This window comes from Globicephala melas, chromosome 1 (genome assembly GCF_963455315.2).
Source record: "Globicephala melas chromosome 1, mGloMel1.2, whole genome shotgun sequence".
Lineage (NCBI taxonomy): Eukaryota > Metazoa > Chordata > Mammalia > Artiodactyla > Delphinidae > Globicephala > Globicephala melas.
The window spans coordinates 42254967-42279136 of NC_083314.1; the positions used below are offsets into that span (position 1 = coordinate 42254967).

General features: G+C 44.5%; 1 protein-coding gene across 3 annotated transcripts in view; it reads left to right on the plus strand.

Moving 5' to 3' along the window:
• Window positions 1-24170, plus strand: part of SMYD2 (SET and MYND domain containing 2) — a 50627-nt gene that overhangs the window by 16385 nt on the left and 10072 nt on the right. The window contains exons 2-7 of one of the 3 annotated variants that reach the window (XM_060295184.2): window positions 4667-4730; window positions 7655-7797; window positions 14097-14207; window positions 16585-16645; window positions 17383-17507; window positions 22533-22600. In XM_060295184.2, the coding sequence (XP_060151167.1) occupies window positions 14112-14207; window positions 16585-16645; window positions 17383-17507; window positions 22533-22600 (350 nt within the window). In that variant the 5' untranslated portion in view covers window positions 4667-4730; window positions 7655-7797; window positions 14097-14111. Of the gene's footprint in view, window positions 1-4666; window positions 4731-7654; window positions 7798-12524; window positions 12681-14096; window positions 14208-16584; window positions 16646-17382; window positions 17508-22532; window positions 22601-24170 lie in introns of those variants that run through there. The other 2 variants (XM_030873001.3, XM_060295194.2) reach the window with 2 other exon arrangements.

The window sequence follows — 24170 nt, forward strand, 5'->3', positions numbered from 1 at the left end:
ATAGTTGCTTCACAACATTCTGTTAGTTTATACTGTACAGCAAAGTGAATCAGCTATACGTATACATATATCCCCTCTTTTTTGGATTTCCTTCTCATTTAGGTCACCACAGAGCACTGAGTAGAGATTCCTGTGCTATACAGTAGGTTCTCATTAGTTATCTATTTTATACATAGTCTCAATAGTATATGTATGTCAATCCCTATCTCCCAATTCATCCCACCCCCCTTCCCCCTTGGTATCCATATCTTTGTTCTCTAAGTCTGTGTCTGTATTTCTGCTTTGTAAATAAGATCGTCTGTACCAATTTCAGATTCCACATATATGCATTAATATACGATATTTGTTTTTCTCTTTCTGACTTACTTCACTCTGTATGATAGTCTCTATGTCCATCCATGTCTCTACAAATGACCCAATTTCGTTCCTCTTTATGGCTGAGTAATATTCCATTGTATATATGTATAACGGAGGTCTTAAGAGCCCTCGCTACCCTTAGAAATTGAGAACTCCAAAGGGCTTTTTTTATTTACCTTGGTATTTATCAATACCGTATTTGTATTAATAATTAAAAATAAAATAAAGCGTTTTATTTTATTTTATTTTATTTTATTTTATTTATTTTAAAATGACAGCAACCGTTACTGTTAATGTAACATTTTTTTTTTTTATGAGGACTGTTTTCCAAAACAAAAGAATTAATGAGAATAGTGGTGGTTTACAGTTTTGCAAATCTCTTTAATGTCTGGATTTCCAGAAAACAAGTGGATTCTCAGATATGCTTCTGAATTCAGTCTGGAGAATTATGTACTTTTGGTTGAAGTGTGCGAAGGAAATCTGGCCTCAAATAAATATGTAATTGGAAGGGAAGGAGTATTTTAATAACCTTTTCAGTTAATTGCAGATATTCTTTGATTCAACACTAGAACTTAGTAAGTGATTTTGTCTTAAAGACTAGTTGTAATGTGCAGCCTGAAGCCATCTGTGAATTTTATGTACTCTGATACGTAAAATCCCTTAGTCTGTCTTGTACTTTGAATGCCTCTTTTACCCATGCGTAATTTTTAAAACATCATACACTGGTCATTTGGAAAACATTGGTTCACTAAATTATGCAGACCTTCTAAAACTTTATTTCATCAAACCATATCAAAAAATCATAATTATGAAAACCACCACCAGTCTCATCAGACGAGAGACTGTCAAGCCTAGGGCGACAGACGTATGTTCTGAAATTTTGACTTTTGCTCAAAAGCCCAAATTTTATCATTGGCAACAAATATTGCTAGTTATTTTCCTTGATGTGATGGGCTCACTTCATTCATTTCCATAATATAGCTGCCAGATACACAAGTCTGAATAATCAGTTTGTCTAAAGTTGTTCTTTCAGGTAAAAGTGGTATTTCAAGAAAACAGTGGCTAGTTCAGTTTATGGCTCCGGGGATGGCCAAGAGCTCTTCCTTGAGACACAGCCCTCATCCTTCAGTAGGAGCAGAAATGCTTCCCGCCTTCTTCCCATTTCATCTCAGGATGTCAAAAAAAAACACATACCAAAGAGTTGAGGTTTAGTGATGTTAATATTTGTTACTGCTTCATTAGGGACATTCTTTTTTAAAAAATTTATTCAAGTATAGTTGATTTACAGTGTTGTGTTAATTTCTGCTGTATAACAGTAATTCCGATACATACACACACACATATATATATATATATACACACACACATTCTTTTTTTTTTTTTTTTGCGGTACGCAGGCCTCTCACTGTTGTGGCCTCTCCCGTTGCGGAGCACAGGCTCCGGACGCGCAGGCTCAGCGGCCATGGCCCATGGGCCCAGTCGCTCCGCAGCACGTGGGATCCTCCCGGACCGGGGCACGAACCCGCGTCCCCTGCATCGGCAGGGGGACTCTCAACCACTGCACCACCAGGGAAGCCCTATATACATTCTTTTTCATATTCTTTTCCGTTATGGTTTATCACAGGATATTGAATATAGTTCTCTGTGCTATACAGTAGGACCTTGTTGTTTATCCATTCTATATATAATAATTTGCATCTGCTCATCCCAAACTCCCAATCCATTTCTCTCCCACCCCTCTGCCCCTGTTGGCAACCACAAGTCTGTTTTCTATGTCTGTGAGTCTGTTTCGTAAGTAAGTTCATTTGTGTCATATTTTAGATTTCATTAGGGACATTCTTAAGTGATACTGGCTTTCCCCCCTTGCTGTAGCGTGTGGAAGTGAGGAATACAGTGACCACCCGGACAGTTTGGCGCGGCTGCTTTGATTTGTACTAAAGCATCGCAGGTTTTACCCTCCAGGCACCTTACACCTTCTAGAGCGCAGATGTCAAGACAGAAAAGGCAGTAGTAGTATTCTGGAAATAGTTTTCACCTCACGGACTCCCTGAAAGGGTCTCCAGGCCCCCAGTAGTCTACAGACCACATCTTGGGAACCACTGGGGTAGACAGTAGGAATTGGGTAACCTCTCGCCAATCCTGACAAGTTAGCTCTTTCTGCCTGATCTTCATTGTTTGTGGCCGTGGACTTGGTGACTGGCTGGGCTGGATGAAACCCGGCCTTTGGGAGATTTATCATGTCAATGAAATCCCACTGGAGTTCTTCCCGAGCTCACCAGAGCCCAATTGCTGTTTCTCTCTCTGGGATGTTACCTTGAAACTGAAAACAAACCTTGGTTTCATATTAGCTTTACTACTGGCATCTGTGCAGGAAGATCTCTGTATATAATCCTTGTTTTTTTGTATGGTGTAGAGCTAATAAAGACATTATAATTTCCTAGTCTTTTATATCAAGGGGTCTTAACTCTAGTTTCAGAGCTAGTCCATGTATAGACTTTAGGTGACTTGTGAGCCTTTGAAATTTCACAAAATTTGCTGTTGTTTTTCGGGGGTTCGGGAGAAGGTGGGTTGTTGGGGAGAGGTAATAGCTTCAGATTCTCAGAGAGGTCTTGTGACCTCCCCCCTTGCAAAACCAAACCTTAACTAATGGTTATTTCAGATGGACATTGTTATGGGTAGCACCTACCCATCCATTGTCCATTTCCAAATGCACTTCTTTTTGGAAAGAATTTTCAAAGTTCCCTCCTTGGCTTTGCCTGTCTGTACTTGCCATTCCTTTGGCATTCCTTCACGGTTCATGTCACTTAGCACTTGCTCGCAACTCACTTCACGACTGTCTTCATGAACATCTGTCCTTTTCCTCTTGGCATAAAATGCAGGAGAGCAGGGACCGTGCATCTCGTCCAGGTGTATCTCCTCGGAGGGTATTTCAGGCCGGAGAATATGCTCAACCAAATCAGTGGGTTCCTTTTTGAACCACTGAGATGTGCAAACTTGGAACATTTATTTATACCTCAACCACAAGATGCATTTTTTTCCCCCACACATTCTTCAGTCTGCTTCTTGGAACCCAAGCGCTGTCATGAAAACTGCAAGGCAGTCTGTTTCGTTCCAACAGTAGCGTTTTTGGAACAGTTTCCCGATTCCGTGGGAGTAGTGTGGTGACTACCACTTGCTGATGAGACGCAGAGGAGGACTCTGCAGCGTGATTATATGTATATCATGAACTATCAGCTCTCCGGGGAAGCTGCAGAAGGAATGGGTGTGAGGGGGCTCCGCTGCAGGGCAGGGGGCACCCCTGACAGTAGCAAGAGTGCTCTTCACGGTGTCAGCATTTCTGTAAGTCAGAAAGCTGGCTTCAGTGTGGTGGGTGAGAATCAGACAGTGGGCTTTACAGATAGTGCTCTGATTTAACCACGTGGTGGTTCCCCGCCTCAAAAAATTTTTTAAGAGTTCTATCGTATGTGGTTTAACTTAGAGGCTTCACAGTTTTTGAAAAAACTGTGGCTTGTCTAACGCAGCAAACATACCAGCACCTAACAGTTGGGAAACAGCAATATCCCTGTCCTCTGTGGGAAGCAGGAAGATAAATAATACGGCAATGAACAGGGAGGACTGACCTAATTATGATGAGGCAGAAGAATCGCTCAGTAGGTTACCGACAAGGTGGATGTGTATACCAATCAGATCTGGGAATATTTTATTCAGGAATATGTTCCCACTTGCTGGGTTGCATTGTTTTTAAACTTAGCTTCCCAGACAACATTTGAGCTCCTGACACCCTCTATCCTATCTTCTGCATCACTTGTGTCTCTAAATACTAAAAGTTGCCACTCACGGTGCATTTTCACCAGTGTGGGTGGACCCAATCCTCCATCTGTACAGACGCAAACTTCCAAGATGGCTTTGTTTATTTCTGTCCCTGTCTAGCAGGTGAGAAAATCAGGACATAAGAGCCTTTGACTTGCCCCAAACTATTGAATGATAGTGCAGGTGATGTTAACAGCTGTGGTGTCCCAGGCCAGGCTCATGAGTCAGAGTGTGTCATTCGTCTCTTTGGAAAGTGCCTTTCATGCCGTTGGGGTCGGTAAATGTCGGTGCGTGTCCTCTTTGACTAACTCACTCCTACTCAAGGGCTGAATCTGGTCAAACTCTCCTTTGGGAGAATGCCATCTATCAGTGGGAGAGCAAGGTAAGGTGACTCTTGGCTGTGCTTTCGGACCAGATGGCTGTTGCTACTGCATGATGAAATGTGCAACTTCACGTTTCCCTGCCTCTCGACACTACAGTGCCCTTTCTGTTTTTTAAGGAAAGAAGGATTGTCCAAATGTGGAAGATGCAAGCAGGCATTTTACTGCAATGTGGAGTGTCAGGTAGGTGTTGGGCCAGCTGGCAGGGAGGGCCTTGTTTCCTCGGAAGATCGGGACCCAACATCCTTCTCGCCCTTGTCACGGCATCCCAGAGCCCTCCTGCAGCCAGAGCTACAAAGCCTCCTTGTGGCATAGGAAGTGGCTGGGTCCCCCTGTGTGCTGCCGGTGATGACAGGCAGCCAGCAGTAGCGTTTTGGGGCCACACAGAAGATCAGAAATAGGGGAGCCATGTTGGATACAGGCATGTGTATCACTGAGGTTGACAGCCTGCCCCCCAAGACTACCAGCAACAGACGGAACATGCAAAGATGACCAGTGAAAAATGTTAAAACGCTATCTTTAAAATTGTTTAGTCTTTACTATCACAGGTCTGTATTTGTATATGTCCCTCTAGCAGGCCACACGCTGCACTTGGGCTGGTCTAACCCAGCATGATTCCAGCTAGACTTAGGTGAGCCCCTGGCACAGCCTTTGTACAGCCAGAGGCGAGCTGCTCTGAACTTGGACCTGGAGACCTGGGGACGGTGCCTCGGCAGCAGTCGGTGCTGAGTGGCTTCAGGAGGCAGGTTGCATGTAGACCATGGGCCATCTGGCTTGATGGATACGTCTCAAAGGAGTCTCGGAACACGGGACTGGGAAGCTCAAGGGGGAGTTTGGAGGAGCTCCTGGTAGATTCTTTGAGGGACGAGGAGTGGTGTCTTCCAAACTTTTCTACTTGATACTATGTAGTTATACAAAATGTTCATAGATATTTTACAGAAAAAGTGTTCCATGTTCCAGCAATTTGAATTTGGGGAGAATATGATCTTTGACTTCAGTATACCCTCCCCAAACTATTTTTTTAATGGAAACCTGCTGATACTCCTTGGGAAATGTCGATGCCATTAAACAATGGCTCTATATGACAGGGAGGATTTTCAACATATCTGTACCTCTTTTTGTTGTTGTTCTTCCCATACTTGGTGTCATTCCCATCTGTCCCCTCCCCCTCCCTGGTCTGCCTCATTACCCACGATTTCATTTTTTTTTCTCTCTCTTCTCCCTGTGCAGCTGGTCTCTGAAAGTCTCCAAAGAGCGTTATTTGGCAGTGGGAGAGGTTGCTAAGCTCCGATGTCTAGCATGTCAGTGTCATCTAACCGTAGAGCTCCTGTCACAGGGGCCCTGGCGGGAATGAAACACAGGCTGAGTCACTGGCTTGGGAAGGTCAGCCTTGGTTCTGAAGGCCACGTACACGGTCCCTCTCCCTGTGGACTTCCAGAGGCTGTCAGCCTGTGGGGAAGTGAGAATATAGATGGGTTTGTCGTTGAGTTTTTAGGGAGTGTGGCTTCTTTTGAAGAGGAGAGATCATACTTGGCCCCTACTGATCGTACACAGAGAATTCTGTGGTTAGATTGCTGCAACATTGGAGAGATCAGTGAGCCCTGGAATGACATGATTTGGTTCCAGGCCTGATAAGTTAGCTGTTTCTATATTTAAGTTAAACACTTCTAGAAGAAATAACTCATGACGTTCTGGTTCTTTAAAGAAGCAAGCTAGTAACTCACAGACAGTTCAGACTATTGAAACACAGAAGACTAGGAGGACATGGTCCCAGCTCTGCAAATGACTAGCTCTAGGAACTTTATAGGACACAGGACAAAGGACATCTCAGAGTCTCTGTTTCTTTAAATGTAAATGAGGACAGTGGCCCCTATCTTGATAAATTGTAAGGACCAAATGATTTGACAGATATGAAAGTTCTATGTAAACTGTAATGCTGTGTGCAGGCGTGAGGGCTTATAAGTAATAATATTACAGTAACTCAGGCTGAACTGAAGCTTAGCTGTATGCAGAGAATAACGTATACAGCACATGTTAGATTTAAGGGACTTTTTTTTTTCTTTTTTAACTTTTTATTTTATCTTGGAGTATAGCTGATTTACCATGTTGTGATAGTTTCAGGTGCACAGCAAAGTGACTCAGCCATACATATACATGTATCCAATCTTCCCCAAACTCTCCTCCCATCCAGGCTGCCGCATAACGTTGAGCAGAGTTCTCCGTGCTATACAGCAGGTCCTTGTTGGTTATCCATCTTAAATATAGCAGTGTGCACATGTCGATCCCAAACTCCCTGACTGTCTCTTCCCCCAACCCGAGGGGCTTGTTTTTTTCACCTAAGAGAATGGATGGTTTCTAAGAACTTGAGATCCCTAATGGTGTACATTGTATGAGTAATGCTTGTTACAAAATGCTTGTTAACTTCTCTGATGAACTGTAAACTCTGCATTAATATAAAATATGAGAATCTGTGAGATGCTGAGTTACCTCGGGGTCTCCTGAGCGGGCCGCTGAGCTGTCTTCCATTAGGCCTCACCAGGTGGCATTATTTTGATGAATCATCGTGGTCCAGGTTGGGGTCTTGAGGTGGCCATTGTGTTCCCCCTGCCTTTAGGACCTAGTCTCCCAGATTTGCACACTCACAGTAATAGGTGCCCTGCTTGGAAGGTTCACAGTGATCGAGTTCATCAACCCATTTTAACCAGAATGCCTCTTTTTTCTTTTCTTCCTTTTTTTTTTTAAAGAAGGTTTTCTTCTCTTCTTTTAATTTTTTGGCCGTGCAGCGTGGCATGCGGGATCTTGGTTCCCACAGCAGGGATCGAACCCGTGACCCCTGCAGTGGAAGCGAGGAGTCTTAACCACTGGACCACCAGGGAAGCCCCCCAGAATGCCTCTTTATTACTTTACAGCAAGCAGCTTGAAGTCTGTACATTCTCCTCCTATAGACAGATTGTACAGGTTAAAGCATAATGCGATTGCTTGTAGCAAGGAATCCCAGGATGTGGGGGGATACAGTGCTGTGACTGTAAGTCACATTGAAGGTCTGGGCCAAGACAGCTTGCTGTGTCCAGCATCGTGATGTGCAGTCTTCCCTGTGTGTCGCCCAGGTTCGGGGCTAGGACATCATGAGTCCTGGAGAGCACTTCTGCAATTCAGTTTTCCTGTGCTCTGTGAAGTATCTCTCGTGACAGAAGTAGCCTCCTAGAGGACAAGTGATAACACAGCTCCCAGAGCCACTCCTTTTCTAGAGGTGAGGCTGGATTTGACCTGTAAGTTTCGTTTTTGTTTCATCTGTCTCCTGATGTGGAAGGAAGAGGCTAATAGTCATTAAGGTGTTCTATCCTACGGTACTGAAGAACTGAGTAAGTGCAGGACACTGTATGACAATGAGATAGAATGGTCATAAAGGTTTAATCAAAGTAAGCACCTAGAAATAAATGGCTGTATAAGGGCTTCATCCATAAAATCATTAGGGAGGAATCTGGGGCATTTGCTCCAGATAAAAATGTATTCAGGGTTCTGCCCAAGGGACTGCTTGGATAGGATCAAAGTGGGGACTCTGCTACAAGTGGCACAGAACAAGAGCAGCAATGAAGAAGGTAAATGAGTGATTCTCCGCCTAAGAAAGCATGGCCCTCAGCTGCTGGTCATTCACTGGGCGTTCTTCAAAGGCAGACCCCACCCACCTGGAGTCACCAGGGGGTCGGTACCACACATCAGATGATGGGGTTGGAAAGGAGGTTATCAGTAGATAAGAAAACTATGTCCACACTGGTTGGGTGACCCACCCAAGGCGACACAGCAGCAGAACCGAGACCAGACTGTGCAGGCTGCCTGGGGAGGGCTTTTCATTGCTTTCCAACACTGTGCTTGGAGGTTCTGAGGACCCTCCAGGAGAAGAGGCACTGTGGGAATGTGTCAAAGACTGAGAAGTGGCCTTTCATTGAGGTGAAAGGGAAGACCCCTTCCAGTAGTGTTGTCTTTCCAGAAACCTCCAACAGTGTAAGGCACACATCCTTCCACAAACGCAGCATCTTAGGAGACCCTCAGCACTGTGTTTGCTCTCCCCGGGCCCTCCTCTCTAATTGCAGGGCTTTAGGATCCTGCTTTGTTGTATGCAGTTTGGCCCTGTCTTGCCCCATTTCCTTTCCTCTTCATTCACTTGCCTCAGTGGGATCCTGCCAGAGGAAAGATTTTAATTGACGGTGCATGAAAGGGTAATGGGAGGAAATACAAAAGAAACAGGAATTTCTTTTTAGTTAGGCTTGGTTTGTAACCTGTGTGTTTTAATGAACTATATTTATTTTTATAAATATGCCTGGAAAGCTAAGTGTGTTATTCACTCACTTAAGACTTTTTCATTAAGTCGTACTCTGACACGTTGAAGAGAATAGTTTTAGAAAGTTATTACATAGAGGAGTTGTGGAGTAGAACTTTCTAGGGTATTATTTCTTAACTTTGACAAATAGAAGAAAACGATTTGTGTTTTGTAAATAGAGGTGATAGGATTATGAGTGTGCTTTTGAAAGTAGGAAGGGGCATATCCCAATGGAGATTTTAAAAAGCACGTGTGAGGAGCTTGTGATCAAAGATTCGTGAACATTCTTGACTTTTATCATCGATTAGAAAGTAACTGAAGTGTAGAAAGTGTCCAAGAAGTGCTCCCATGACCCTGTCGTTGTTTGGGTGATGAGTGAGTGGGGCCAGAGTCATAGGTTTAGTCCTGATTAAATTCGCTTTGTCCTCTTAACCCAGACACAGGAACCATCTTCAACAGAGCCACTCTTTTTTCTAAATGGTTAATATCACCAGTAGGAAAAAGCGTGTAGGAATGAATGAGTGCATCCCAATCACTCTTTTATGGGAAGAGAAAACAAAGCAGATGTCCTTGTGATGGGGGCTCAGCAGTGTCTGTCGTCTTGGTGTGAGATGGTCACTAAGCCCCTGATTCCCTCTTCATTCTTCCTCTCGCAGAGAATGGTAGTAGAGAGCAGCAAGCCTGACATTTTCTTACTATTCCACATTTTAAGAAATCACCTACGCGTGCTGCTCCACATTTCAGGAAACCACGTATGCGTGTGTACAAGTAGACATGGTGTAGATTGAAAGCCCCATTAGAACGAGAGAAACACCAAATACGAGAGTTAGAAAAGGGGACGTCACAATAAGAATCCGGTCTTCTTACGCAGGGAAGCAATATATCGCTTGCTCAGCAGAAAACTGGATGACATAACAAGCACTCTTTTCTTCCAGTGTTGGAAGTGCCGGTGTACCATGAAACAATTTTGCAACGCTCTTTACGCATCTTTAAGCATTTTTGTCCATGCGCAAAAAGGAAAGTCATGCAGAGCTGTTACTGCATTGGCTGAAAATGAACTAGAAGTTTAAAAAGTGTACCAAAATATTCCCTATCTTACTTTTATTTTTATTTTATTTTTATTTTTATTTTTATTTTTTTTGCGGTACGCGGGCCTCTCACTGTCGTGGCCTCTCCCGCTGCGGAGCACAGGCTCCGGACGCGCAGGCTCAGCGGCCATGGCTCACGGGCCCAGCCGCTCCGCGGCATGTGGGATCTTCCTGGACTGGGGCACGAACCCGTGTCCCCTGCATCGGCAGGCGGACTCCCAACCACTGCGCCACCAGGGAAGCCCCCTATCTTACTTTTATGATAGTGAATTGTTCAGATTTATTGCACGAATAATCTGTGCTCAATATAGAAAAATCAGAAAGTAAAGACTGAAAGAAGAACAGAAAGAGTAGCCATACTTCATAATTTTATCCTTCCAGAGAAAATCACTAGTAACACTTTGGCATGTGTCTTTCTGAATCCTTCCTGTGCATTTATCTGTATATTACTTTCCTGGGAAATGGGATCCATTTGAGTTTGCATAAAATTTTATAAAGATTGCAATCAGGCAAGGAGGAAGAGCTTGAATTTTGAAGAAAACTAGTAGAGAAAGTTTTGGAAAAACGGGCAAAAATGTCTTTTTAAAAGCATAAAGGGTTGCAAAATCATTCTGTGTACAGTGAAACTGCCAGTACTAAAAAACAAAACAAAACACAAATAAAGCACTGTTAATTGATAAGACTTATTCCTATCCATCAGCTTAGCTTAATTTTTTGTTTCAATTTTGTCCAATCTGATTGTTTATAATTTCTTATGGGCAAAATTGGGGCAGATTATATCAGGATATGCTCAGAACCTAGGGGCAGATTATATCAGGATATGCTCAGAACCTATCTGACATTTCTACCAGATGTTCTTCTCCCCACCACAGCTTTTTTTTTTTTAAGAATTAAAACCGAAAAAAAAAAAAAGAATTAAAACCGAGTAGTGACATTGTGGCACATCTCTGTCATTTCCACCTCCTGACAGAAAGTGAAAACTTCTTATTACCTAGTAAATTTCCCTTGATGAAACTTACATGATTCTGCGCATCCTTGGATTTACCCAGCTCTCTGATTTTAACTGCTCTGTGTGGGGCTGCATCACATTCGAGGTGCTCTTACTTTTACCTTGTGTTCGGATATAGTCGTAAACTACCTGAAGTCAAAGACTCCATCTCCCACCTCTGCCTCTACGGCCAGTCGAGGGCTTATTGGATGAATGAAAGAACCAGTAAATGAACAATTACCAGCGTTTGTTGAGAGCGCAGTGTGTGCCAGGCGCTGGTCTGAATGCTTCTTGTGGGTTAGCTTATTTGCTGGATCCCCACAATGACCCTTTGTGGTGGGTTGCATGAATGCCTAATTATCCCATTTGAAGGTCCTATATTTGTTGGTAGTCTTCAAGCTTTTGTGTCTGATTATCACTGTTGGAAAGCATAAAATCATAGACTCAGAATTCTGGACCTGCTAAATAACTTAGGGATCATGTTATTTACAGCCAAGGGTATGGATGCAGAGGGATTAAGAGGCTTGCCTGGTGTCACATAGCTGCTTCGCTGAAGAGCGGGGGGTGAGAATGCAGGTCTCCCCGAGCCCCAAACCAGTGTCCTCTTACTTCACAGCACTCTGCTCGCCTCCAGACCGTGCCCTGTAGTTAGGTTCCCTTCCCTTTGAAGACATTAACATCAATACGTGTCTACATTGTATGTTACTTTTTATTCACATTAATTTGACATTAATTCTATTAATAATATGTAAGTCATATTAAGAAATGTTAGTATTAAACTTATTTCTCCCAGGAGCTCATTGTTAAACACCGAAAGACACCACCTACAGTTCAGAAAACTAACATCTTCAAGGCCCTGCGGAGACCTTGTATTAGCGTTCCTGGGGTCATAGTGGACACGTGTGTGTTCCTAGTTGCCAGTTATCCATCTGCCCCAGCTGGTGGTGCTCACGCCCCTTGGATATCCCAAGGCCAGGCTTGAAGCCCTCTTTGAGTTTCCCTTTTTGCCTTGCATTTGGGGAGGGAGCTGTTTTGTCGGCTGGGAGCTAGACCCACCTGTTCCTACCACATTGCCTCATCACCGTGCTCTCATTTTAGGCTTTGGCTAAAAACAGATCCTCTTCTCCCTTGTGCATATCTTGTCATTTCTTTCTCCCCCTGTTCTTAGTTATATTTGGCATGGTGTTATTTAACTCTGCAGAACATCTTGGCACAGAACTTGAGCCAAGGGTCTGTGCCACGGGCTGCCTTAAATCATTGTGACATCGTGTCTTTCCTGTATTTGGCATGGGGGAGGGGAGGGAGACATCTTCATTCATTCAGCAACTTTATTGAGCGCCTAGTAAACACCAGGCACTGTTCTAGGTTCTGGGGTAACAGGCGTACACAAAACAGACTAATAAGGTCCTTTATTTTAGTGGGAGCGGGAGGGAGACATAGTAAACCAAACAACTAATCAGTGTGTAATATGTCAGGTGGTGAGAGGTACTAAGAAGAAACATAAAAGCAAGGAAAGGGAGAGTGTTGGGGAGAGTGCTGGTCTTGACAGAGTATTCGTGGCAGGTACCTTGAAAAGGGGCATCGGAGCAGAGACGCGGAGGAAGGAGGGAGCAAGGTGGATGTCTAGGGGAAGAGGCGTCTAGCCAGGAAATACCGCAAGTGCCAAAGATCTCCTGGCAGGAGCAAGCGTGGTCTGTTCAAGGAGCAGCAAGGAGACGTGGTGGCCAGCATGGAGTGAGGTGAGGGAGCATGGTGGTGGTGATGAGCTCAGAGTAATGGAAGCGGGGGAGGGGGGGCTCCTACCACGTGTAGCCTCACGGGTCATCTTTAAGTCTTGGCCTTTTGCTCTGAGGTGAGAAGTCATCAGAAGGTGCTAAGCTGAGAAAAGGCAGGATCTGAGTTGTGCTTTGCAGAATCAATTACTCTGGCTGCTCTCTGGAGGCAGAAGCAGGTGTCCAGGTAGCCACGGGGCGAGGTGTCGGGTCTGCACACCCAGTAGAAAGGTGGGGGTGGTGGTGAGGCAAGAAGTAATCAAAGGCTAGCTGTATTCTGCAGGCAGACAGGATGGATTTGCCAGGGAGATGAATGTGGAGTGGGAGGGAGAGAAGAGAGGCAGCCAGGAGGACTCCAGGGTTCTGGCCTGAGCACCTGAACCATCAGACTTGCCATTTTCTGAGGCAGGAAAGGCGGAGGGGAGAACACGACGATACCCAGTTCCGTTGCGACAAAGAGTGTCTGCAGACTCCCACTGAGTCCTCTCCCACAGCCTCTCAGCCCCATCACGCCACCGCGGTGGGCTTTTATTGGAGCTCATGTGGTCCAGGCAGTTCCCAGTCACCCCACAGTAACCCTGTCACTGACGCCGGCATCATTCTTTATGCCCAGTGCTCAGAGCCTTCCTCCACGGCACCCATGTCCTCCTACTTCCTCAGCCTTCCCCTCTCGAAGGGGGCATCTCCACCCTTCCAGGAGTGAGCACACGCCCTTTACCCCCCAACCTGGGGCAGAAAGCTTCAAGACAAGTGATAGAAAGGAGTACAGTTTTCCTCTTTTATCAAATGACTCTACAGGAAGTCTGTGTTCCTAAATATTCCCAAGAGTTGCCCTGGCCAGACTCTTAGAGGGCCCTTGACAAAGCCCTCATTTGTGTTTTGTTTTTATCACCTGTAAAAGGGTGCTGTGCTGTGTCTGTGTAGACACACACAGACTAGGTGCTGTGTGTGTCACTTCTTGGTTATTTGCTCTGAAGTGAGAACAGAGCCAGAACAGAACCGTAGGTAGCAGAGCCAAACCAATGGCTAATGCCAAAGTCACTCGCCCCTGTGACTTGACAGCGACCACAGATAATGGAAAGGTGTGTGGGTTGTTTGGAATGATGAGGGGCACCAGATGCTTGAGGGAACAACACAAAGCAGATTTTCTCTTGCCAACAACCTTGGCCAGGCCTGAGTCAAGGTTATATAGCCACAACTATCTTAAAGGATGTTTTCATCTCTAGCTTTTGTGAGCATCATCGTGTTTTCCAAAAGGAAACATATTTCACTTGACCTTAGTAGGACTTATTGCATCCTCTCTTCTCGAACTTTATTGCAGTACATGTGTGTATGTGTGTGTGTGTGTGTGTGTGTGTAATAATTGTTTTTTCACTTTCCCAGAGAGAAGATTGGCCCATGCACAAGCTGGAATGTTCTCCCATGGTTGTTTTGGGGGAAAACTGGAATCCCTCAGAGACTGTAAGGCTAACTGCACGGATTCTGGCCAAACAGGTGAGGAATTGGGATCATGTTCAAGTGTGTTTTATTTTTATTTTTCTTAAAGGTCAGAAAGATGAGTGAGTGACCCATGGTGATCATCTCTCGTTAAGTGTCCTGGGACCCCATTTCCAGTCACATCCATATGGATGGGGTTGGGAACAATGCTGCACGTGTGAGTTGGTTTGTTTGACCTGTGCAGCTAGGATGTCACTTACCCCAGGCCAGGAACGTAGCCACAGTTACTAAATTCTGAGCTTTTTATGAGACAGGTTTACATAGAAAAATACGGCCTTTCAGGGCGTGAAAACCTGACTGACAATAATCAGAGCGTCCTAGGGAAGCAGACCGGCCTTCGAAGCTTTGCACTATTCCCGTCTTTCCCCAGACACAGAGTGCACTCTGCTCCCCCCGCCCTCCGCCCCTGTCCTGTGCTGGGTCCTGCTCCTCTCCTTCTCGTTATTCGCCCTGCCTTGGGGTAGAACAGCCAGCATGGCATGTGCAAGGAGAGGAGAAAGAAAAGGAGCGGAAACGTAGACATCGAGGCAAGGGGAGAGGGGAGGAGGGTGGGGATGAAGACAGCCATCAACGGTTTCCTCCAAAGATGAAGCCGGGGCTGGTGGTCCTGACCCCCAGTTTGCTCAGGCCTTATTGATTGCATGTAAATAAGACGCCCGATCTTGACAGGAGGGGCAGGAAATGCCGTAGGACTTGTCCTTGTGACACGATGAAATGGGCCGCACGGAGCTTAGAAGGTGTATGTCCACGGAGCTAGTGACAAGCTGGGGGCAGGGCCTCTGTACTGTAACTCTTTTAAGCTGAAATTTCATCTGCCTCTTCTTTCTGTCTTCCCCCACCCCACCTCCCTCCATTTAAAACTTCGGTTTTTCCTTCATCGAAACCAAATGTGATCCTCACCAGCTCATATCTGTCCCCAGACCAAGTCAGGCTCCTCGGCATCGTAGACAGGAGGACATTTCTGACCTCTGAAGTCACGCTTCTGTTATGTTCAGCCTGGGTCAGGTGCTTGCAGACATGCGCCTTCGCTGGCTCAGGGTAACCACAGGCATCAAGGCTGGCCTGTCGAGTGAGACCGAAAAATCAGAATGCTTTTTTGCTGGAGGAGGTTAACTTTTGGGTCCTTACTAAGTGTCCTCTTTAAATATATGCCAAGTACTTGGTCGGAAGGAAAGGGTAGGAGAAAGAAAACGGTGTGACTGGGTGAGGTGTCAGGGTAAGGAAGCCATCCGATTTGATCTGTAAGCATCTTGGGAGGATTGGGTGACCAGTCTGCTGGTTCCCCCCCAGCCCCACCGCCTGACGTTACTGAAAGTGTGGTGGTTAAGAATTCAGAAGGAGCCGGTGCCCTTTCTGAATGAAGTTTTCCCAGGCAAAATGACTTACTAATCTTATAGAAATGGATCCTGTGAATGGGAAGATTTCCGCTCTAAAAAAGAACTATTGAAATGTTTTGGCACCAGGAGGGTAGTCTGAAAGCTATGATGAGTTTATACCAGTTTCATTCAACTTTTATTATAATTACTACTATGACTAATAGTCTATTAAATGAAAAGTTACCTGGCCATCTTTTCATCCCTATAGGACTTGATGATTAAAAAACCAGACCATTTGTATTCTAGTCACTTGCAAAGGATTCGGGGAGACAGGCTACCCAACTACCAAGGGGAAGCGTAGCATGCTAACTAGGGAGGTGAGAGCGCCCGGCTGGACCACCTGTATACCCAAGTTGAATAGCCTGATTACAAAGACACGGCCTTGGGCCAGCTCTTGAGCTCTGCGTTTGAACTCTTGTCAACACCAGGTTTATTCATGTTCTCAAAGCCTGGCGGGTTTACTATTGTCAGCTCCTCTTGGGGTGTCTAGAACAAAGCCGGCAACACGTTTCAAGTGAATCTGGGCTCACGGATACAACCGAAAGTGTTCTTTTTAAAACCTGGAATTTGAGATCATTTTAGCTTATGCTTAAAGAAAGTGTAAAATGGATGGGGGTTTGATTTTGTTCCTTTTTAGAAGGAGAAATAATAAATGGGATGGTTCATCTGTAGACTCGGTCCTTTTAAGTCAGGGACCTAAAAAGTTGTTTTCTAGCCACCGTTCTTTCCCATAACAAGCATTTTTGAGCCTACTGTGTGCATAGCATTATCAGGGTGTTAGGAACGTGGCAGGTGCTTTTAAAAGCTTTTCAAAAGAGTCCTTTGGATTTGGATGTTAGGCAAAAGCTCTCAGAGCCCAAATGGCAGACTCCTTGGCTGGCGCTCTTTACTTCATTCAGAACTATTGCCTTTTTCTTCATGTTGATGTACAAGTGAAAGCACTGTTTTTTGCACTAGGTGTTGAAATCTGTCTGTGTGATTTCTTCCCCAATTACTAGAAAATCCACCCAGAGAGAACACCTTCAGAGAAATTGTTAGCCGTGAAGGAGTTTGAATCACGTAAGTCTCCCTGTGACTGGCTGAGGAGTTATCTTACCCACACATTATCTGTGAATTAGACGGGATTGAGGAAAGGAAGAGATAGCTGGATTCTTAGTGGTGGTGGGGATTTCACAATTACCAGTTTTTATTTTGACTTGTGTGCTGTTTTGAAAAATGAATATAACTTTTTTTTTTTCTGAGTTGCCAGGACCTGCTAGGAAATAATTAAGGGGAAGTAGGAACTTACAGGATGAATTGTTACATTACTCTATCTCCTGCTGGCTCTCCTGGCATGCTGAGTATTTTTTGGATCTTTGCTGAATTGCAGTCCTGTAAACAGCTGATGTCCTTACGGAAAGGCATTAAATCAGGGGCTGTCCACTTTCTCGATCATGACATAGACTCCAGGGCAATCGGGGGGCCCTTGACTTGGCCAAGCTAGTTATCGGTCATCGCCACTCATTCCTGACCTTGTTGCTAATGGTCAGTTGAAATTCCCTGTCCTGAGTGACTTCCAGTTGTCAGAGGAAGAGAAGAAAGAAATGGCACGCTTTTCTTGCCCTAGGGTTTATCCGTTAGACCAAATGAGGAGGAGGTATATTTCCTGGGGCTCCACGTAGTTTTTTCTTCCACTTCATGCCATTTACAGGATATAGCTAGACTCCAGAGTTTAACACACTTGAACATGATCCCAATAAAAGGATATAGCTAGAAATCCAGAGTTTTCTACCAGCTGAATGATGCTTTATCCACAGATCTGGATAAATTAGACAATGAGAAGAAAGGTTTGATTCAGAGTGACATTGCTGCTCTCCATCACTTTTACTCCAAGCACCTTGAGTTCCCTGACAACCATAGCCTGGTAGTTCTCTTCGCACAGGTAAGAATGCGAGCATCAAGTGACACTTAGTCTAACCTTTCCCTGCCTGAGTCCCTCTCCCCAGCACGTGGTCGGTGAAGATGAACGAAAGTAGAATGATGGCATCTACTTGGCAACGTGGTGCTTGACCTGTTGGGCCCTGTTTTGCATCGCCTGGCTGGGTGTCCTTGAGCAGATCAGGGTCCTGTCTGTGCTGGCCCTCACTGATGGTGGCACATAGGAAACTCGCCCTAACCTCTGCCTCTTGCTGCAGGAAGGGTTTATGAAAACAGGGGAGTTGCCAGTGCCCCAGTACCATGGCATACTGGAAGCTCTTGGAATAGAAAAGACCATTTGAGGTTCCAACATGAAATTTTACTCTTCTCTTAAACCTTCCCTTCTGACAGTAGTGGGCTTCTTTTGGTTGGTTGTTTTTGTTTTGTTTTTGTACTCCTACCAACACTGTATGGATAAATTGAGGCAAATACAGACGGCCCCAGGAAGGACAGTCACCACAGAGAGGAGCCCAAGTGGGTCTACGTACAGGAAGCCTTTCCTGATGGTTGCTAAGAAGTCCTATTTAGGGGAGCCTAGGTTTACCAAAATCAGATATGATAAAAAAAAAAAAAATTAAAGAGGCTTCTAGACAAGAGCAACTTAAAGGCGCTGAGGCTGGTTGCCAAACCAGCCATTTGGAAAGGCCGAGGCTCCGTTGGGCATGGCTAGGACACAAAAGACAGTGCAGCCGGCACCCTTTGGCCGAACACAGTCTGGCTGCATCAGTCTTCTGTTACTGTGAGGGTGGCTCTTCCTGGCATGACTTACCAGATCGGATTTCTCTCCCTAACATACCCTTGCGTTTTCCCCTCCAAGCTGAACGTGTAGCTGAAGGTGACCTTCCCAGAAAGAGAGGTACTAGAATACTGCTCTGTGGGCACAAGTAGTTACATTTCCCTGCCAGAGCCTTCAGTGCCTAGATGGATAAAAGAGCTTCGTAGATACTTACACATTTTCATCTTAGGACAGAGTAAGCATCGCCTATATACCCCTTGACCCACTAATTCCATTTTTAGGGATCTAGCCTAAGGAAGTAGTCAGAGATTATGGACAGAAATTGACATGCAAATTGTTGATTGCGTGGTTCTTTTTAAAACCCCCCAAAAAAAAAAAAAAGAAAAGTGAAAACAAGAGAAAAAAAAAGGAAGTACATATTATAAATGGTCAGCAGTAGGAGTTTGGTAAATAAATTTTGGTGTAGCCTTACGATGGAAGGTTATGTAGCCTTTATAAATTACATTTCAAAGAATATCTGAAGATGTGAAAAATGCTGATGATAAAAACATTAAGTGTAAGAGCAGGGGAATGTGTAATATGAAAATTTACTTATGTAAAAAAAAAGTTGAAATGGAAGTTCACTGTTGGTTATCTCCTGAGTTGTGGAAAATTTTTGCTTTTTTGTTGGATGATTTTTCTGGATTTTCTACAATGAGCATGGATAACTTAAGAAAATACTAAAAAGAAGAAAAGATGAAAAGCACCTAGTTCTCCCACTTTAAAAACTGCACATGTCAAGAAAGAAGTGAGTCATCACCACTTCATTCACCTACTTCAACCCCTCTGTGAGAAACACTGTGAACAGTTGGATGAGTTCCTTGATAGACTTTATGTTTATGTGGATGTATTTCTATTGTGTGACTGTCACAATCAGAAAAAAATGCTGTTCTCGGTAAAAGAAAAAATGGGCTCAAGTTATGAGTGTTAATAGGCATGATGAAGAACCTTCCTGATTTCATTATATGATCCTGGGATTATTACAGCGTATTTCTCTAAGCATCCTAAGACAGTGGATTTGGGTGACAGTACAAAGTGGAGGAATTGATTTCTCTTACATTTTTTAAAAAGCTAGATACATGACTTCTTTCCTGGATTAGATGAGGCATGGTTCTGTGAGAAAGCAGGAGAGATGAAATAAATATAGGTATCTTTTCACTTCAAGCTGTGGAAAAAACAACTTTTTTTCCAACACAGTAATGCATGCTGATGGGACTTCTCAGTGTTGACATAGTAGATATGGGACCATAGTTACCAAAAATCAAGGCACTTGGTGTCACAAGCAGAAATATATTTGTGCTGAAAATGACTCAGAGTCCTTGAAATTTGGGCTGACTCAGAAAATCCAGGAGATAGATACAGATATATATATATACACACATGCACACACACACATATATAACTATAGGTAATTAATTCCTTGAAAGATTTTATACTTAACAGATCATAATATCCACTCTGAGATCGTGTGTGTACACATGGGTGCACATACACGCACACATACATATCTTTTCTCCATATATAAATTGGAAAAGGGACATTCAGTACCCTCAAAGGCAACCTTAAAGCAAAACTGGAAAGTGCTGTTCCAGCCCCATGCCGCCTTCTGGTCCTGCCTTTCAGCCCTCAGCTGCATGTCTGCTCTTCCAGCCTCTGAGCCCTTTCCTCTCTCTGGTTCATGGGAGGGTGTTGTGGGTTAACTCTGCAGCTGGCAGCAGAAGGTGACTGCACTCCTTCGGCAGCGCTGAGGTGCATTTTAATCACCGGGAACATATGCATGGTTGGGAAATGTATTTTTGGTGTGCAGCCTACATCTAGTCTAAATGCTGATTATGAGAATAGCTTCAGTAAGGCACTTAACGCCTGACTTGACTTGGAAAAAAAAAGGACGATGGCCCATGCATCTTTCTTAACAGGCAAATTCACTTTTCTTCCCTAGGGATATTTCAGAAGGGAGGGAAAGCTAGCAGGCAAATTGCTATGCAAGTTGGCTTAAACACCAGTACCACCTCCCAGAAAGGAACAGTGATGACACTTGTGCTCACAGGAGCCGTCCTTTGCAATGAAGAAACACACTGTCTCCTCCACAGTGAGAGGAGGGCGGCAGAGGGAATAAAGCCGACCAGTGGTCGTGCAACGTTGAAGCCTGAAAGCATTTGGAGTCATAGACAGTCCAGCTGAGAACCTCGAAGAGGAAGAGATTACGAAGCAAAGGGGCAAGTCTCCTTGCCCGACCTCCCAAAGCTAGTCAAGAGCTGTCGGTCCCTAGATCAGTTGTCAAATTGCTAAATTCTCTCATTCATTCTTCCACTTCGCAGATGTTTGTTGTCATCCTGTGGGTGACCAGCCACTGCTGAGGCATGTTTGTTTCCAGTCTGAGACTGGGTATAGATCATTCAGTTCCTAGTATGGTGCAGGACGCATAGTTCATGCTCCAGTAAATTTTGTTGAATGAATGAAGGTGCTGATTTCCTCTTAATGTTGGTTGATGGTCACTGATTAATGATAGTTGGTTAATGTCCTGATGACAGAATAGGTTAGAGTACCTGAAGCTGGCACAAAAAATAGTATGCTCAGTCTTCTACATAAAAATGCCCAACGCCTCAGGATTTCAAAAACTGTATATTGTTCTCCTAGCCTACAGTCATCTCTTTTTATGTTGAAAACTGTAAATACTGATCGTAAATGTGTTGAATTGTAAAAACTGCAAGTCAAACCCGTCAGAGCCTTTACTTCTCTATGTACCAAGATTTCCAAGCCTTTGACACTGGCCCTTCAATTTTAAGTAAAATTGCAACATTAAGAATCAGAGATCAGAACAGTTTTAGAAGAAGCATGGTACAGTGAAAAGAAATACTTGTGTTTCTGATGGCTTTGCCGTCAGAATGTCTAGTTTGAATTTTGACTCCTGTTCTGCCCCTTGCTACTTATATGGCCTTGAACAAGTCACTTAATCATTGACTTCCCTGAACCTCAGTTTCCCCATCTGTAAAATGGGTTATGCCAGAGTAGTAGTATGGATTTATGAGAGGGTAAATATGCAGCGCCCAGCCCAGTGCCTAGCCCAGAGTGAGTGCTTGGTGGGTGCTAGTTTTAAAAAGCCCATCCATTGGCCTGAAAGGCGCCAATGTGGTGTGTCTGGTAGGAAGGAGCCTGGCTGCAGCTCACGGGGTGAAATCATTCAGCATGCAGGCTTCGCAGACGCCTCATAGCTGTGAGGGAGAGCAGGGCTCCCAGCCTTTGCCACTGGCTTTGGGTGAGTCACTGCCCCTCTCTGACCTTATTTTCATCATCTGAAAAGTAAAGCGACCGAGTCCCCTTCCAGTTGTGAAGTTTTAGATGCAAATGAAAAATACCCACCGAATTAACCGTCTCCCAGGAGCCTGGGTGTTCCTGGAGAGCACAGATTTTGGCCCGTTCTCCCTTCTCTGCACAGTGCCCAACATATAAGGGTTCCTCGGTGGATGTCTGTGGAAAGAGTGAGTTTATGAAACAGCCTGAACTGGGGAAGTATAGTCCTTATTTTCAGCTCTGAGCTCTAAATTAGACTTCCAGGATGTTGAGAGCTGCCTTGGTGATGTTCAATGTAATATTTCTTCTCAAAGATGAACAAGTGGCCAGTAGTTGATGTGGCTGAGGCAGGAAGGAACATTCTCAGTCCCAAGTAGCTTCAGGGCCTTGGTCCCCCTGCCTCTCAAGGGGATGGACAGCAGTTAGATTAGCTATGTAAAGGCTATTTGCCGCCTCACCTAATGAGCTAGGTACCAGGTTAAGTGACTCCTTTTTTTAATGGAGGAAAACCGAGGGCAGAGGAACACAGTGATGGGCTTAAGATCCCACCCCGGGTCTGTGGCATAATTAGGATCAGAGTGCAGATGTCCTGACTCCCGTGCAGATCTGCAGACTTCAGTCCTTAGAGCCTTAGTGGTTCGTTGTACTCTTGGGCTACCATGGGCAGGTGGGCAGGTGGGCTAGACTAAGGGTGCATCAGCCCCGACAGTTCTGCTTCTATTTGTTCACACATGAGACTGAGCTGTAAGCTGTGTTTGAACATAAGATATCTCGGCCAAAAGAAAGGTTTTCAAATCACTAAACCAAACATCTTCCTAGTTAATTTGTTAAAGGTCAAAATTAAAGAAATGATTTCTATCCAGAGAGAAGCTTTAGCTCATTTTTTTTTTTTTCTTTCTCTCTCCCCCTCCTTTCTCACTACAGGTTAACTGTAATGGCTTCACAATTGAAGATGAAGAACTTTCTCATTTGGGATCAGCAGTATTTCCTGAGTAGGCTGAGTGTGACTTCCTTTTTTTTCTTTTTACTTATTTATCACTAATTTGAATTTTTTTTTTGATTTTTAAATAACCTCCCTAAACTGCATGTGGCACACATGAAACTCCAAGTGAATTAAGTCCCCTTTTTAATTATGCCAGATTTCAAAATATTTCCCCTGCATTTAAGGATCTGAAGGTAGTAGTTAAGACAACAGTTGCTTGGTAAGTCCTGCTAGGTAGAGAGTTGTTATTCAAGAACGTTTTAGAGTGTGCATAGAAGGAACAGCCCAGGCCCCGCTGAGAAATTTGCCTTTTGCATATCTGTGGTTCTGGGAATCTTTGGGTTTCTTCCACTCAAAGGAAAACATTAATTGCCAAGAATTGGCTGTAGGCTTACGTAGAGACTGTGTAAGCTTCTTGTTCATCTGTCCTTTTTGAAAAATACCAGTATAGAAACAGCACATCTTGGAGGGAGAATATGCTAAAGTAGTGAACTAGGGAAAAATTCCAAAGAACGATAGGATTTTTCTTTATGTTAGGAATACTCAGGTAATTCAAGAAAGGCCAACCAGTTGAGCAACGGAGATCATTATAGCTCTGATTGTAATGGACTGCCAAGCATGGCTTTGCCATTATCTATTTGATGGACAGGATGGTCTCCAAATGCGTCAGTCCCCTGACATCAAGCCCTGGCTTCACAGATGGAGCAAAGGAGCCCTTCCTGCATCCCCTGTCTTGAGTTCCTCCACACTGTAGATTAGTTTCATCTAAAGTGATGTTGCTTAATATAAACTACAGGAGCCCCTGCCTCTAGGTTGAAGCAATTGCAGGAAACCCTTAACACCCATGCTTTGGCCGTGGATGGCACGTGAGCCCTACATGTCTGTCTGTTGCTGCCCAGCTCTGTGCATCGTACGGGTCTGAAAGACAGAGAAAAATCTGTTCAGGTCCATGTCCCCTGATCAGCTGTCACAGGCTTTCTTGAACCAGAGAAACAAAAAGTTTATTCCCGTAGTATTACTGTTTCTGTGGCCAAAACGGTGTCATCTGCAGTTTGAATTCTGATGGTGAGGAAAGAAGTGGTTTGGGGAAAGGTTCTTTGGGACCTTTGCCCTTGGGAAAAGGAAGGAGAAAAAGAGGAGAAAGGTGATTAGACCCTCTTTAGAGGCTCATCTTGACATCTTCAGCCCTGAAATGAGCTCTGGAATGTCTGCTCTTGGTATGTGAAAGATGGAAAGCAAGGCTCAGAGTGGTGGTGCTTGAGGTTTCCCCCTGTCCAGCAGTTGCCCAGAGAACGGCGGTACCAAGAGCATGAGCTGTGATAGGTGTCCTGCCTTCGGGCAGCTCCCCCACCTTCATGAGAAAGATGGCCAGGAGTCTGTCTTGAAATGAGTTACTTAATACTTTTGCAAAATGGTTCTACAAACCTGCTCTTCCACTAAGAACAACCTCTGGTGCCTTTCTTTATCAGATTTCCTAGGGCCTGATTCCCTGTGCATGACTTGCTGGGAAGCAGGGTGGAGGTGACCCTCCCCACGGACAAGACAGGGAAGCCGCTGCATGGCCCTGCCCATGGCAGCCA